The sequence below is a fragment of the Ictidomys tridecemlineatus genome, chromosome 1 (assembly GCF_052094955.1).
Source record: "Ictidomys tridecemlineatus isolate mIctTri1 chromosome 1, mIctTri1.hap1, whole genome shotgun sequence".
NCBI classification, from domain to species: Eukaryota; Metazoa; Chordata; class Mammalia; order Rodentia; family Sciuridae; genus Ictidomys; species Ictidomys tridecemlineatus.
The window spans coordinates 36,116,741-36,131,830 of record NC_135477.1 but is presented as its reverse complement, the minus strand read 5'-3'; the positions used below and the strand labels follow the sequence as shown (position 1 = coordinate 36,131,830).

Here is a 15,090-nt window from a genome sequence, read left to right as displayed (position 1 = left end):
TTTACCATTGAATTAGGAACATCTACTATATTGTTTCTATTCCAGGTTCAAGAGCAAATTCAGGGCTGAGGTTGTGGCTCAGCACTAGAGTGCTCACCTAGCATGTGTGAGATGCTAGGTTCGATCCTCAGCATCACATAAAAATAAATAAAATAAAAAGGTACTGTATCCAACTACAACTAAAAAAAATATTTTAAAAAAGAACAACTTCAAACAAATGCACCCCAGACTTTTGCTCAGCCCTACCCTTGTTTGTGTCACATTTTCTACAGCATGTTTTTCATTCATTCTTCTTTTCCTTTGTTCATGTATTCTTTTCATTTATTTATTCATTCACTAAGCATTTATTGAGTGCCTACTATGTGTCAGACACAGGACTTAATGGTGAATAAGTCAATATGCTTTCCATTCTCAGCTTGTGGGGTTTCTCTAGAAAGAGTGGAGGATAGAATATTAGAATAAAAACACAAATATATACTTATGCATAACATGTTCTTTGAAGAACATGAGAAAAAATAATGCAGGTGGAGGATATGTAATAGATATGGGCAGTGATTAATGATTCTCCAGAGAAGTGGCTTTGAAGCTCTGGCTCAAAAGATAAGAAGTGAGCTGGACCAGGCAGCACATGCTTATAATTCCAGTGACTTGGGAGGCTGAGACAACGAGGATTGGAAGTTCTAGGCCAACTGTAGCAACTTAGAGATCCTGTCTCAAAATAAAAGAGGCTGGAGATAGAGCTCAGTGGTAGAGCACCTCTGGGTCCAGCCACCAGTACTGCAAGAAAAAAAAATAGTGAGTATACATAGGGATCAACATACAAAATGCCCCCAGACAGAGCTTGGAAATTAGAGGAACTGGTAGCCTGAGTGCTGAAGTATGCAGAGAGGTCGGGGATGTAGCCCAACAGGGGATGCACACTCCATGCTACTTTGTAAATAATTGTTTTGGTTTGGATATAAGGTCTCCCCTAAAATCGCATGTGTTAGGTTATGCAGGAATATTCAGAGGTGAAATGATTAGATTATGAGAGCTGTAAGGTAACTGACATGTTAATCCATTTGGTGGATTAATAATTTGAATGGTGTTTTAATCAACTCTGCATCACTATGAACAAGACCTGACAAGAACAATGTAGAGGAGGAAACATGGTTTTGGCTCATTGTTTCAGAGATTCAGACCATGGTTGGTCAACTCCATAGCTGTGGGCCCAATATGAGGCAGAGCATCAAGGCAAAAGGGTATGACAGAGGAAAGCAGTTCAGGACATGGCAGCCAGGAAGCAGAGAGAGGGCTTTACTTGCCATGGACAAAATATAAACCCCAAAGTCACACCCTCAATGACCTACTTCCTTCAGTCACATCCTACCTGCTGACAATTATATCCCAGTTAATCCATAAATGGATTGAACCACTGCTTAGATGTCACTCTCATAATCGAATCACTTCCCCTTATTTCCCCTTTGAAGATCCTGCATTGTCTCACACATGAGCTCTTGGGAGAAACCTCATATCTAAACCATAACACATAGATTAAAGGATGGTAATTGTAGGCAGGTGGGGCATGACTGGAGGCAGCAGGTCACTGGAGGTGTGCCCTTGGGATTCATATCTTGTCCTTGGCTCCTCACTGTCGCTCTCTTTTCCCCAGCTGCCATGAGCTGAGCAGCTTCCCTCCATGATGTTCTGCCTCACCTCAGGTCACAGAGTCAGCTGACTATGAACTGCACCTCTGAAACTGTGAGCCCAAATTAGCTTTTCCTTCTCTAAGTTGTTCTTCTAGGTATTTTTGTCACAGCGACAAAAAGCTGACTAACACAGTCATATTCCAGTGTGGGTATTGAATGGTCATATTGAAAGGGTAAAGTTTCTAAGCTGGAAGGCTTGAATTAAAATGTAAAAGATTAGGTATTATTGAGTTCCTCTGTTACACCCAGATTCCTGAGATAGTTAAGACAACGCCCTACTGGCCATTTAGCCTAGGGCCCTGTGCAGTTTGTCACAGGGCCCGAACCAATCAGTTTGAATGTGTACCCTGCTTAGGAATGACCAATCACCCGTGCCCGAGCTGTTCCCGCCAATGAATTTGCCAATCACATCTCAGAGTTGTTGTTCAATTTCCCCGCGCCTCATGATGATTTGTTCTAATGTATGCAAAGCCCACCGCCCTCCAAAAAGTGTACTTAAGCTCTGCTTGACCTTTGCTCTGGGCTCTGGGCTGCTCTCCCTTCTTGAGTGAGCACGGAGCCCCAGCCCGCTGGAATGGATCCCCAATAAATCCCCTTTTGCCAATTGCATGGAGTAAGTCTCTTGTGTGGTCTCTCCCTCCAGTGATCCGCCGGACCCCCCTTACATTATCAAACCTACAAATACTGTGATTTTGAAAAAGGCTTTCCCCTCTCCTGTTTGAACTTTATTTTGCAGTTTTGTTTATTTAGGTACCAGGAATTGAACCCAGAGCCACATCCTGGCCTTTTTTAGTTTTTACGGTCTCACAAAGTTGCTTAGGGGCTTGCTAATTTGCTGAGTCTGGCCTTGAACTTTTGATCCTCCTGCCTCTGTCTCCCAAACTGCTGGGACTACAGGCGTGCATCACCTCACTTGGTCCCTATTTGAACTTTAGATACTAAAGTTAGGTATCTGATTTTTTTCCCATCTCCGTGTGAGCAGGAATCGACACATTTAGAGACACAGAGATCTCTGGTGTCTGCTGGAACAAAGAGGCTTCCCCATATCCCATCCCCTCATTTCCAGATTCTTCCGAAGACACACACTTAGACCCTGCTCTGACCCAGTTGCAAAAACAAACTCTCCTGGAATGAGAATAAGTCTTCTTCCTAGGATCATGAGCTCTACCTCTTCCATCATTAGATCCTTTGGTGTGAGAAGACCATACTTGCCATCACAAAAGTAACACTTTTAGGGGAAAGCTTTAAAAGGACTGCATTATAAAATGCCACATTAATTCTTTTTAGTGTCAAAACCTTGAAAATAGATTAATTTTCTTTGATTTTAGGCCAGTCTTAGGTCCCAGACCCCTCAAAGAGATCCTAGACTCTTAATCAATTAAGAACAATGAGAGAAATAATGACCTCGAGTGCACTTTCTCCTTATTGTCATCCTAGGCCTCAGGTATATAAGCCTGCAAGAGGGATATAGACTAGTGGAGGAAGTTTTAACCCTCAATTCAGATTCCAAGTCCATAGCAAAAAAGGGTTCCCAGTCTGCTTTGTGAGCAATGGAGCCCATTAATAGGTGACAGTATACCAACCACCCATGCCCTCTGCTGGTATGAAAAGTTGTTCTTGCCAAGTTCCATTATTCTGGGCAGCAAGTTCAGTTATTCTGGAAGGCATATTCTACCAACATGTTAATATATTCCAACTTATTTCTTTGAAGGGGAGGAATTGTAGGAATTGTAGCTTCTGTGGGATGGGCACATGGAATTCATTTAATTTTTTTTTTTTTTTTTTTACTTTTGTACATGTCTGGAATGTTCGTTAGTGAAGTATTCTATTTTAAATGTCATTCTTTTTGTCATTATTTAATACCCAATCCTGCCACCAAATACTTCTGTGTACTATGAGACAGAATCACAATTACTGTCACTGACGGACTTTTAGCGCTCTGGTAACAGGTATAAAAATATATATTCTGGTGGAGTTAAAAAAATTAAAAAGACTCAAACTTTGAAGCATGAGAAGAGATACTCTGATGTCTACCCTGAATTCATACTATTTCATTTCAATAAATACTTTCAGAATTAGATCTCTCAGGACCAGGAAGGTGAGTGCCAAATAGACACTGGCAATGGCGCAGGCACTTCAGAAAGAACTCACTGCTGACTGGGAAGGCATGCCTTAGGTCACTCAGAAGGTGGAACTCACTTTGGGGAAAAAGTATGCTCCCCAATATCTCCATCCCCCAACTCCCAAAGAAAAGCCTGGGTCAGTCACCAGCAAATTAGCTGGAAGTAGTGTCTTTGATGAGACCTCTTGGGAAAAGTCTTGGAAATTTCCAATCTAAAATCTTCCCTTCTGTGCTGGTTGGAAAGTTGAAGCATAAATCAAAGGATTTTTATCTGCCCAAGGGAGAGCCTACTTCATAATGGCTTCTTGAACTCACAAAAGATGATCCGAGTAGGCAGGCACCAAAGGTTCCAGCATTGAACAGTACTCCAATGTTACAGGATCTTGGTCCCGGCACTGGAGCACAATGGCAGCTAACCTGTGGGATCTGGTGCTTCAGTTACCATATCTACAAAACTGTAATGATATAGGTTAGAAGGGATTAAATGAGACAATGCATAGGAAGCACCTAGTAGAGTAGCTAGCACAGCAGAAGTACTCAATAAAGGGTTTGAATTTTGTAGATCTGCCAAGGTCAATGCTTGGCACCAGAATCACGAGCCACCACACAGCTTTGTAGATTCAAACAGCAATTCTTTATTCCAGCTCTCACACCACCTCCACACAGGTCCAGGGGCAATCGCGTTCTGCCGTCTCCCGCACCATTCACCTACTTCACGAGGCTATCTCCAAATCCCATTTTAATCTCACGAGAACTCAACGGGAACAAGCAGCAGGAACACCCTAATCCCAGCAATAATCTTCAACCTCCAACTTCCCTAAAACGCATTATCTTAAACTGGCAACGCCTTAAACTCAAGGAGCCGGTTACTTCCTCAAACCTGATCAGCTCTAAACCCGGATCTGCCTTGGTCCTTGAGCAAGGTCACCTTATTAAAGCATGCATGCAATGTCCCATCGAATGTCCTCTAAGCAGCATGGGGTACACTTGGCAAGGAAATTTCGATGCGTCATTCCTACTTGGTAATGGCCCTCAGCATAGATCGCCTACCTACATCTTAGCATTACCAGAGAAACTCATTCACCATCCTGTCCAAACCCTTTGTCCAAGGAAAAAATTGTTCCAAGCATATGACTATAAACTCATTTTATTTGAAATAGGAAAATATTAGCATACATATCTAATTTATTAGTGAAATTATAATCTGAACAAAGGGCCCAAAGGTAGAGCACAACTATAAAAGTAGATAATTTTTTCTGCTTTTCTACTCAGTCAATTCCAAAGTAAAATTTACAATGATATAAAGAAATATTCAAGATGTAGAATCATTCTACTACAGTTTTGTTCTTGATCCCATAAAATACATCATTCCCATGAATTCTTCAGTTTTGAAATAAACCATATAAATATATGGAACATTAACAGTAAAATTCTGAGCAGATGGCAATATTGTGGATCTACATTTTTCTGACTGGCTTTCTGAAAATTCTGCTCCAGGACAGAAAGTAAAATGCAAATTTTATGCATGTACAAAGTCACAATATCCCAAATCATTTTATACAAATCTTTAAAACCTCTCATTATGCTCATTTTTCATAAATACTTTAGAGAAATTATATTATAGAAGCACATAAACAAAAACTTTACTGTGATCACTATGAAAAAATATGTATGAGTATTTATAGCTACTTAAATTTTTAAAAATATTTGGCTTAAAGATTTAAGAAATGATATTTAAGGTAAAGTGCTATTCCAAACATATATAACTTCATTTTAACTTTGATTTTTTTTTTTACAGATTTTTTTCAAAATATTTTTAAAATTTTCAAATGACAAATTCCATGGATTCAAAAACTCAATTCTCAAACTGTGGAAAGAGATAACAGACAACATTCATATTTCTTTTTGGAAAACAATTATGAAATATTAAATCAAGCCAGTATCTCATTCTGCAGGCAATAAACTAACAATTAATTTTGTGAAATAATCCAGTTCCAAGCAAGGACTCTTCAGCCAACTTCAAATCTTCCCCCTTTCTTTGTTTTAATTCCTGTAACCCTGGCAGGTCATTGGAGAGGCCTCTTGAGGGGTAGTGGGCTAAATGGTCTTTGGCGTCAAAATATTTTTTTGAAGTTTGGATTTTAAATTCTTTAATAATTAACCTCACACCCCCCACCCCCGTTGTAATTATACAACTCATCTGTGTTTATAGATCTGACATGACTTGGGACTTGAGATTACAACTCTGAATTTCAAACAGCTAGAGATAAACTGGGGGACCTGGCCTTTCTCTTCTGTATCCAAAACCTTCCTCTTGGATCTGAAAACTCAGAAATGATCCCAAAACACAGGAAAGTGGGGTATCTGGGGGATGAATAAACTAGTATAATCCAGTGGGTTAGGTTTCTAGTTATTATCCATAAAGAGATGAAAGGCACTAGGCGTTGCACCAAGAACACAGGATCTCACCTTCAGAATATCTCTAGGGTAATATTTTTCAGTTCAAATCCCCCAAGTACTCTTCTGGGTAATGATGAATCTAATGTCTGATCTGCAAAGAAAATGCTCACCAGAGACCTGCTGATTCAAGAATTCAATTCCTGCTCAGTTGGAATACTGCCAACATTTTTCTGTCCCTAGCAGAAATGTGTCTGCAGTTTAAATGAGCGTTGTTTTTTTTTTTTTCCCCTCACTCTGAAGAAAAAAAGTGGGGAGTTTTGGCATAGTTAATATTTTAGAAAAGATAGAAAGGCTGCCCTTGTAACTTGACAGGTCCTCCTGAATTTACAGTTAGTATGTGATAGTAACAGAGGTGTGTGCCTGGGACAGTCTTAGGAAAGGAGCTTTCCATTTCAAGCAATTTCAAACAGATCTTACCAGCTACCCTTTAAGATGCCATTCCAACCATGGCATTTCATGGATTCTCAAAGTGATATCTACCCATTGGCAGAAGCAAGGGCTAGCTGGAAGACTAAGAAAGGGGTATGGGGGGTCTCTTTTTATATTAATCATTACCTTTGCAAGAATCTCAAGTATGCTTTAACCACCCTGTTTAAAACCCTAATGAGGAACTCCACCTTGAAAAAGGATTGGCATTTTCACACTCTGCCAGCACACCCAAGATGACCCCCCCACACACTTCTGCAAACTGCATAGGGTAAGCAATCCCACGCGTCAGTGTTTCTGTTTGCCTTCTGAGGGGGGATGAAGGGGGCGGAGATGGGAGCAGAGTGTTGGGGATTACAGTGCTGCTGCCAGGTCACTTGCTTTGGCTATGCCTTGGAACTACCCTTAATCACAGCCAACACTATCAACTCCTTCCATTCCCCATAGAGCAGTATTACAAGTCCAAATTACAAATGAAGAAACTCTAGGCTAGTCCAGCTTTCTTTATTTTTTTCTATTTTCCCTTATAAATATGTTAACAAAACAATAATAATGATTTCCCTAGAAGACAATACTTCTGCCAAAATAAAATGCTTCAGAAATATGCCAGTCTGGTGGCCTTTCTTCCATCAGCCCCAAAGATTCCCAGGCTGAAGGCCATTGGTCATGTGAGGTTGTAACCAGGAGCTGCTGTAGCCACAGAAGCCCCATCTTTCTGATCTAATTCTCTTGCTACAGAATAAGCCACTGATCCATTGGTCCAAAGCTGCAGCTTGGGATCAGATTCTTTGGCAAGGAATGGCAGCTGGGTTCTTTTCATCCTCTTTACAAGTCTAGCAAAGCCAAGCAACACAGAACTAAAGATCATTGAAAATCCACAGAGAAGGAACGCTGCAGTGTAGCTGCCAGTTGTATCCACCAGCCATCCTGTAACAGACACCAGCAAAATTACATCCTTAAGTTGAAAATTCAATCACTGCTTTTACCCACTCGCAAATCGAATAATCTGTAAGGATAATAACAATAGATCGCTAGTGCTAACATGACAATTTTGAGACAAAAAGCAGACCGCCTAAAAATATTGTGCATCAACTGAGAAATGCATTCTATTTTTTAGGGCAACTTCTAAAAACAAATTGATTGTCGTTATTAAGTGAGATATTTGGAATGGTGCTGTGTACTTAGTAATCACACAGTAAGAATTAGTTATTAGTAAACCCAGGAAATCTGGTAGAAAAGATAAAAACTTAAGTTTTTATTGTGTATCCTGTGACTTTCAACATCATTCAGATTATTGAAGCTGGGATAATTCAGGGGATTAAGAAAATATTATCACATTAAGTGTTAGTGGTATTCCCAGCTCCCACAACTATCTTAAATAATATAATAGGCTGTGGAGCAATGTCCAAATCTTAATTTGGATCCAGTTTGAAAATTATATTATATCCCATCCAGTTTGAAAATCAGAATTTCAGACCATCATAGATGTTGCAAAAGCATACTTCTGAAGGTGTACACTTGTAAGCACAGTTTTTACTTCCTTTATCTCTTGTTGCAACAAATTAATCTCAACATCTATCCTGGTTTAAATTTTGAGGAAAACCAGGTGTATGATATGCAAAATATGGACTAAAATGATTAGAGAATAAGTGTGATAAAATTGAACTGTGGTAGATAATTACTTTGTGATTAACATAAAGTTTTTTTTAAATTCCTCCAAATTTGGCTTACATGCCAAGAAATCTACCAGAGAAGTATTTTTTTCTCCTTTTGCCCATCTTAAATCTACTAGTCAAAAATGGTATTTGTAGAAATTGTTTTATGTCCTATAAAGTTTTCTACAATTCAGCTATTCTCAAACATTTTAGTTATCACCTGATTTACACATGTATTTCTGAAGTACCAAATAGAGACTGAGTGGAGAGTTCTCATTTAAAGATAAATAAACAAGAAAATTATTATGACAGGAACTCACATCTTAATCCTTTAACTTCCATTAATGTGTATAATATCTGATTTGCCAGAATTGGGAAAAAAGGTCCAGGAATCCCAATTTCATTTGGGTTTTGTGATATGTAGCAGAATTATATTGTTCCTAAAAGTTGGTAAGCCCTGTAATTAGCTTTGGAGAGAGGACACGGGAATATGTGGAGGGCCGTTTCCAAAAATGAAGACTAAACTCGGAATCCCATATTGTGGAGTTTAGACTGATAAGGAACTTTCACCTGGGGTTTGGAAATAACCTTAAACTGTGCATTCACAATAGCAGCAAATAGCAGAAATCCTGCCTTCCTCAAGAAACTCCCTTCTTCCTAGGCAAGTATTTGGATCCTTTTCCTCTTGCCTATCTTGTTCACTCTTGGTTTTAATTTAGACAGATAATAATCTAGACCATTTACTTTCATGAACATCATAAGAAAGCTGGTTGGAAATGCAGATTCTTGGAATTTACCCCGAAAGATTCAGATCTTAGGTGAAAAGTTCAAAGAATCTGCAACAAATTAATCTGCAACAAATTTTGGCAAAGGTATTAGGAAATTTGGATGCAGGATTCCCAGAATCACTGGTCTACACCATGTGCTCCAGAAAGAAGAAATAGGTTCTGACCTGTTTGTTACTGAATCACCAGTGCCAAACACCATGCTGGTTATAAAAGCAATAAATATTTGTTAGATTACTTGTTTAATGCATGCAGTAAATGTTTGTGGAATTATTTGTTTGATCATGCTCCCAGTTTCTATAGCATTTCACAGATTTTTATTGTTGTTGTACCAGGGATTGAACCTAGAGGTGCTTATCCACTGAGCCACATCCCCAGCCCTTTTCAAAAAATTTTTATTTTGAGACAGGATCTTGCTAAGTTGCTTAGTGTCTCACTAAGTTGCTGAGGCTGGCTTTGAATTTGCTATCTTCCTGTCTCAGTCTCCCGAGCCGCTAGGATTACAGGCATGCGCCACTATACCTGGCTAGCATTTTACAGCTAGATCCTTTACTTGATGACTCCCAAATCTGTATATCCAAATCTCTTCACTCCCTAAAGTACATATTTTATTTGAATAACTCCTTTGAGTATTTTCACCTATTTATTTCAGATATCTCAATACATCTCAACTTTAAATTTGTTATTTTTCAGACAAAGCCACTGTCTCCAATTTCCCTGACTTTCAATCACGACATTATTTTCTAAGTCATCTTTCACTTCCTTCTCTCCCCTTCATCCCCCTATGCTGAATTCAGTTTATATTTTTTCAAATCTCCTCCCTGTCCCCAGAGTTAATTTCCACTTCTCCTGCAGCAACCCTAGTTTAAGCCTCTATCAATTGATTCCTGAACTATTAAAATGGAATCTGAACTGCCTCTGTCCTAAATCACTGGATTAATTGCTAGATCACATCTTTCTAAAATATCCTTTTAAAAATTTATTTCTTTATTCTGATTTGTTATATATGACAATGGAATGTATTACAATTCATATTACATATATAGAGCACAATTTTTCATACCTCTGGTTGTATACAAAGTATATTCACACCATCAATTCTAACCCCATGCCCCCTCCCTTCCCCTCCCACCCCTTTGCCCTATCTGGAATTCCTCTATTCCTCTCATGCTCCTCCTTCCTACCCCACTATGAAACAGCTTGATGCTGGTTGTTTTAATGAATCATAATAATAGCCATTATTTATCAGGTTATAAATATTTAGTATATAAGTATTTATAAAAACTTAGTATGTGCCCAATACTGTTAAAATACTTCATGAACTAGATTTCTTTTTTAAAGTCATGTTTGTTGAGATATAATTTATATATGGTACAATTTGCCCTATTTAGTTTAAAGTAATATGAATTTTGATACCATAAATATAAAAAATGACAACATATAAATATGGATATATAGTACTACTGTGAAGATACAGAATATGTTATCTTGGTACTCCTTTACTTCTTTCTCTCTTTTAAACAAATAGAGAAATTGATTTTAATATATTTTCATTTAACCCAGTGGATTACCAATATAATTTGCAAAGAAAATAATTGTTAGTAAGATATTTCATGTTCATTTTCTTTGTCCTAGTAATTATTTGGAACCTAGTGTCATATCCTTTTTACCATTACCCCCATGCACAAAAACGTTAATACTGTCCACAGTCTCTGAAGGACATAAAGCGCAGCTTCTTTGCCTGTCACTCAAAACACCCCACTATGCCACCAGCACTTTCCCATTTCATCCTCACTGCCCCCTGTTGGAACCCTATCCTCCCACCAGGTTTCCTTCTGAATGTGCTCTACTCACTTAGAAATCTGAACAGCTGCTCCATTCCATTGCTCCCATGATTAGTGTGGAATGGAACGGAGATGCTAATTTGGGACTTTTTTCTTTCCAGGAAGGCTAAAGTTCCCATATGGTTGGAAAAAACAAGAATGTGGGTAAGATCATGATGTTCTGGGGTGGCTCTTGCATCCTGTTCTCTTTCATTCTTCCTCAACTCTCTTAAAATCCTCATCGTGTATGTCTGTGAAGAGGGATTCACTCTTTGCAATCAATAAGACAAAAGTGGTTGGGGGATCTCTGAACACTTACCTGCAATGGGTGGGCTCACCAAATAGGGCACTGCATGAAGGAAGTACACCACACCCAGCGCTGATGACAAAGAGGTGGTCCCTACTATTTCAGCAGTCACTACTGGGATCAAGGTCACGTAGGCTCCATCAAAATAGCCAAAGGTACAAGAGAAAGGCACCAGGAGGGGGAGACTTCGAAGCATTGGAAGGCAGAGATAGCAGAGCCCATCTAGGCCCACAGCAAAGAGGTAGCAAACATACCGGTAATTCTTCAGACACCTGTGGATTTGAAAAACAAGAATGAGTGCAGGATGCACAGTTGCTATAAAGAAGCTTTAAAACCACAGCCATGCAGCAGTAAGCATTGCAATTATTTATAGGGATGGCTCCCCCATTACACATTCCTGTCTTTTTTTGGCATATGCAAATACAGTACTCTATCTTCCCAGGAAGCACAGTATGGTAGAAAAAATATGTGCTATAAAATAAGGAAGGTGGAAGATGGAAACCAGTTCTATCATCTACTCTGCCTACTTTGAACTTCAAATTCTTTCACTCTAAAATGAGAAGGCTACCAATTTCATAGATACTCTAAAGGTAGCTGTGAAATATGCAGAGTGTCAGGATATTAATACTTTTTAGCCATCTACCATATTAAATCCTTTAGATATGTTACCCATTGGTATCTGCATATAACTCAAGTGGCTATACAAAGGGGAAATTGAAATATGAAGACATTAAAATGAATTGCCAGAGATGACAAAGGCCTTGTACTACAACTAAGTCTTATTTTAAAACTTTCCCAGTGAGTGGAACTTCCATTTTACTTTTCCTCTGTAACTCCAAACCCATCCACAACACCAATTATTTCAAAAACTCTTACAATGTCAATTCTAGCAGCTTGTTTTATAAACACTTTTCTCTTCCCAGCTTATTTGAGCCTCACAAAATGGTATCAGGTTGACCAGTAAACATTGCACTGATCTATTTGACATGTGAAGACCCTTGAGCATCTGAGGGTTAGGTGATTTTCCCTGGGTCACAGGACTAATCAAGGGCAGAGCAGGCATAAGAACTTATGTCTTACGTGTCTCAGACTAGAGATCCTCCTGCAGACCTACAATAAGCTGCTTCTCACTGAATTGCTGTTTATAGATTTCCCTTCCTCTGCCCTTTCCTCCTTAGTTAAAAATGTGGAGAGGCTGGAGGTGCAGCTCAGTGATAGAGCACTTGCTTAGCATGTACAAGGTCTTGGTTTGATTTCCAGCACCCAAAAAAAAAAAAAAAAAAACCAACTGGAATTACTCCTAAATATTGTATTCATAACACTGGAGAATGGCAGTTGGAACCTGATTAATTATCAAAGACATAACTTGTGAGAAGCTTCATGACATAGCTCTCCCAAGTCGTAATTTAAGTATAAAGAGTCCTTCATTTAGGAGACATGAGTAACCTACACACTTCAATCCAAACAGATGAGCATTTGCTGAAGACACTACTTGGTAGGTTTCTTATCATTTTGGTTTCTAAGTCTACTTAGAACTGCTTACTATTTTCACTGTCAAACATAAATATGTGGCTACAGATAATGGATTATTATGGTATCTGGCCCTCCTGCCTGGATTCTGCTCTTCTTCCCATTGCAAGTCAATCTCTGGGGTACTTTTTTTTTTAATATTTATTTTTTAGTTCTCGGCGGATACAACATCTTTGTTTGTATGTGGTGCTGAGGATCGAACCCGGGCCACACACATGCCAGGTGAGCACGCTACCACTTGAGCCACATCCCCAGCTCCTCTCTGGGGTACTTAAAAAGAAATTAAATCCATAACACCAGCCAGAAGTTGTCTTGCTTGAGGACAACATTTACTTGGGATGGAATTAAATATGTTGCAAGGACTTGTAGTTACCCTTGGCTTCTGCAACTTAGACTCAACATTGTAAACCATCTAGAACAAGGGTAGGCAAATTTTGGCTAGGTCCAGCCTGCCACCTGTTTTTGGACTACCTGTGAACCCAGAATGACTTTTTTCCATTTAAAAATAATTGGAAAAAATCAAACGAATGATATTTGGTGACATGTAAAAATCATGAGAATTCTAAATTCAGTGTGCATAAATAAAGTCTCAACAGAACACAGCTACTCTTATTTGTTAACATGTTGTCTGTGGGTGCTACAACACCATATTAGGTAGCTGTGCTAAAGACCACGTGGCCCACAAACCTAAAAGATGTTTACTATCTGTTGCTTTACATAAAAACCTTGCTAACCCACGATCTAGGGAGTGGCCCTCAGAGATCAAGGACCTGCTAAACTTCTTCAGATGTAGGTATTCTGTAGTGTCAGGGGTTGAGAGGAAGTTCAAGACTCAAGGTCCCCTAGTGGGGAACTGATTGATTGTGTTTTCAGGGATTTTACCTTCTGTCGGTTAGCCATCCAAATGTGATATTGCCAATAATGTCAATCACCCCAAGTATGGACATAAGAAAAGCAGCTTGCTGGTGACTCACTCCAACACTCAAAGCATAAGGCACCAAGTACACAAAGAGAGGGCTGCAGCCGTAAGCCATAAACAGAACAGAGACGGCTAACACAACAAAGTCTGGCATCAGCAAAAAACTGTATTCCTGCTGCAAAGAGCAACACAGGCAGGTCTGCGCCCATTCTTTGGTCAAAGGTGAATAAGGAGCTGCCCGCTTACAGTCTTCTTTCTGAGTTCGACAATCACATTTCTGCTCTGGACTTGAACGGTCCTCTTTAAGAGTAATTGGCCGCATCAAGGCACCACAAACACAGAGATTCAAAACGAAGCCCCCGAGAATGAGAAGTGCTCCCCTCCAGGAAAACTGTTCAATAAGGAGCTGAACCACAGGAGCCAGGACAAAGGTGCCAATGCCACTCCCTGACATGGCGATCCCATAAGCAAGGGCTTTCCGTCTGCTGAAATACTTGCCAACCATGGCAATCGCAGGAGAGTAACAAAGTGCAAATCCAAGACCTGGGAAAAAGAGAACTCTGTGAGTGCTGGAACATCATGAGCAGCCAGTGGAAGAAGCCATCTCAGAAGATCTGGATTATAGAGAGCCGCACCTTCTGCAAAATCCTTTAAAAGCTGTTTTGTAAACCAAGCTGAAAATGAGTCTCCCCTCACCAGTCACCCATAATTTTCAAAATACAGAATATGTGTGACTTTCTTCTTAGAAAAATATCATTTCTTAAGCAACTTTAAATGAAGAAGTTAAAAATCATCATACATACTAAACTGGAATTTATTAGAAAATCTGTATGGTGCCATAAATTATCTGTAATCTTCACTGCCTATGAAGATGCAACATTGATAATATGGACCACTCTGGAGTTTGGATTGAAATAACATATATGACTGCATCATATAGTCAGGAAACATCATGCCAACTTTATTTATGAACATAGCAATCTGCAAATATCCCTTAATGTCAGCAAAAAAAATGTTGACAGTCCAGAGATTTCTAAAGGTTTTCAGCTTCTGTTACTTTTTAAATTAAGATCCGGACTTGATTGGTCCTCCTTAAGAGTAATTGGCCACATCAAGGCATCACAAACAGAGTTTCAAAACAAAGCCCCTGAGAATGAGTAGTGCTTTAAGCCTAGATTTCATAGCATCTAGAATGTCAGAGAAGGGAAAGAAGAAACCCCCTCAGATCTATTTCCATCTACAGTGCAGGGTGGTCAGCAATCTAGAGTTGCCTGGACTTAGGGGTTTCTGGATATGGGACTTTCAGAGCTAAAAACCAGGATAGTCCCTGGTAAAAGATTTCTGATCACTTAGCCGTCAGGCCCTTCAGGTTACT

The 15,090-nt window shown here is 39.3% G+C and overlaps 1 protein-coding gene across 7 annotated transcripts in view; it reads right to left on the bottom strand.

Annotated features, from left to right (window-relative positions):
- Positions 1-4,941: 4,941 nt before the first annotated feature.
- Positions 4,942-15,090, bottom strand: part of Slc16a12 (solute carrier family 16 member 12) — an 81,039-nt gene continuing 70,890 nt past the window's right edge. For 6 of the 7 annotated variants that reach the window (XM_078038481.1, XM_078038487.1, XM_078038472.1 and 3 more), the window contains 3 exons: positions 13,679-14,258; positions 11,279-11,538; positions 4,942-7,623 (listed from right to left, as the gene is read on the bottom strand). In XM_078038481.1, coding sequence (XP_077894607.1) covers positions 7,361-7,623; positions 11,279-11,538; positions 13,679-14,258 — 1,103 coding nt within the window. In that variant the 3' untranslated portion in view covers positions 4,942-7,360. Of the gene's footprint in view, positions 7,624-7,857; positions 9,340-11,278; positions 11,539-13,678; positions 14,259-15,090 lie in introns of those variants that run through there. The other variant, XM_078038506.1, reaches the window with a different exon arrangement.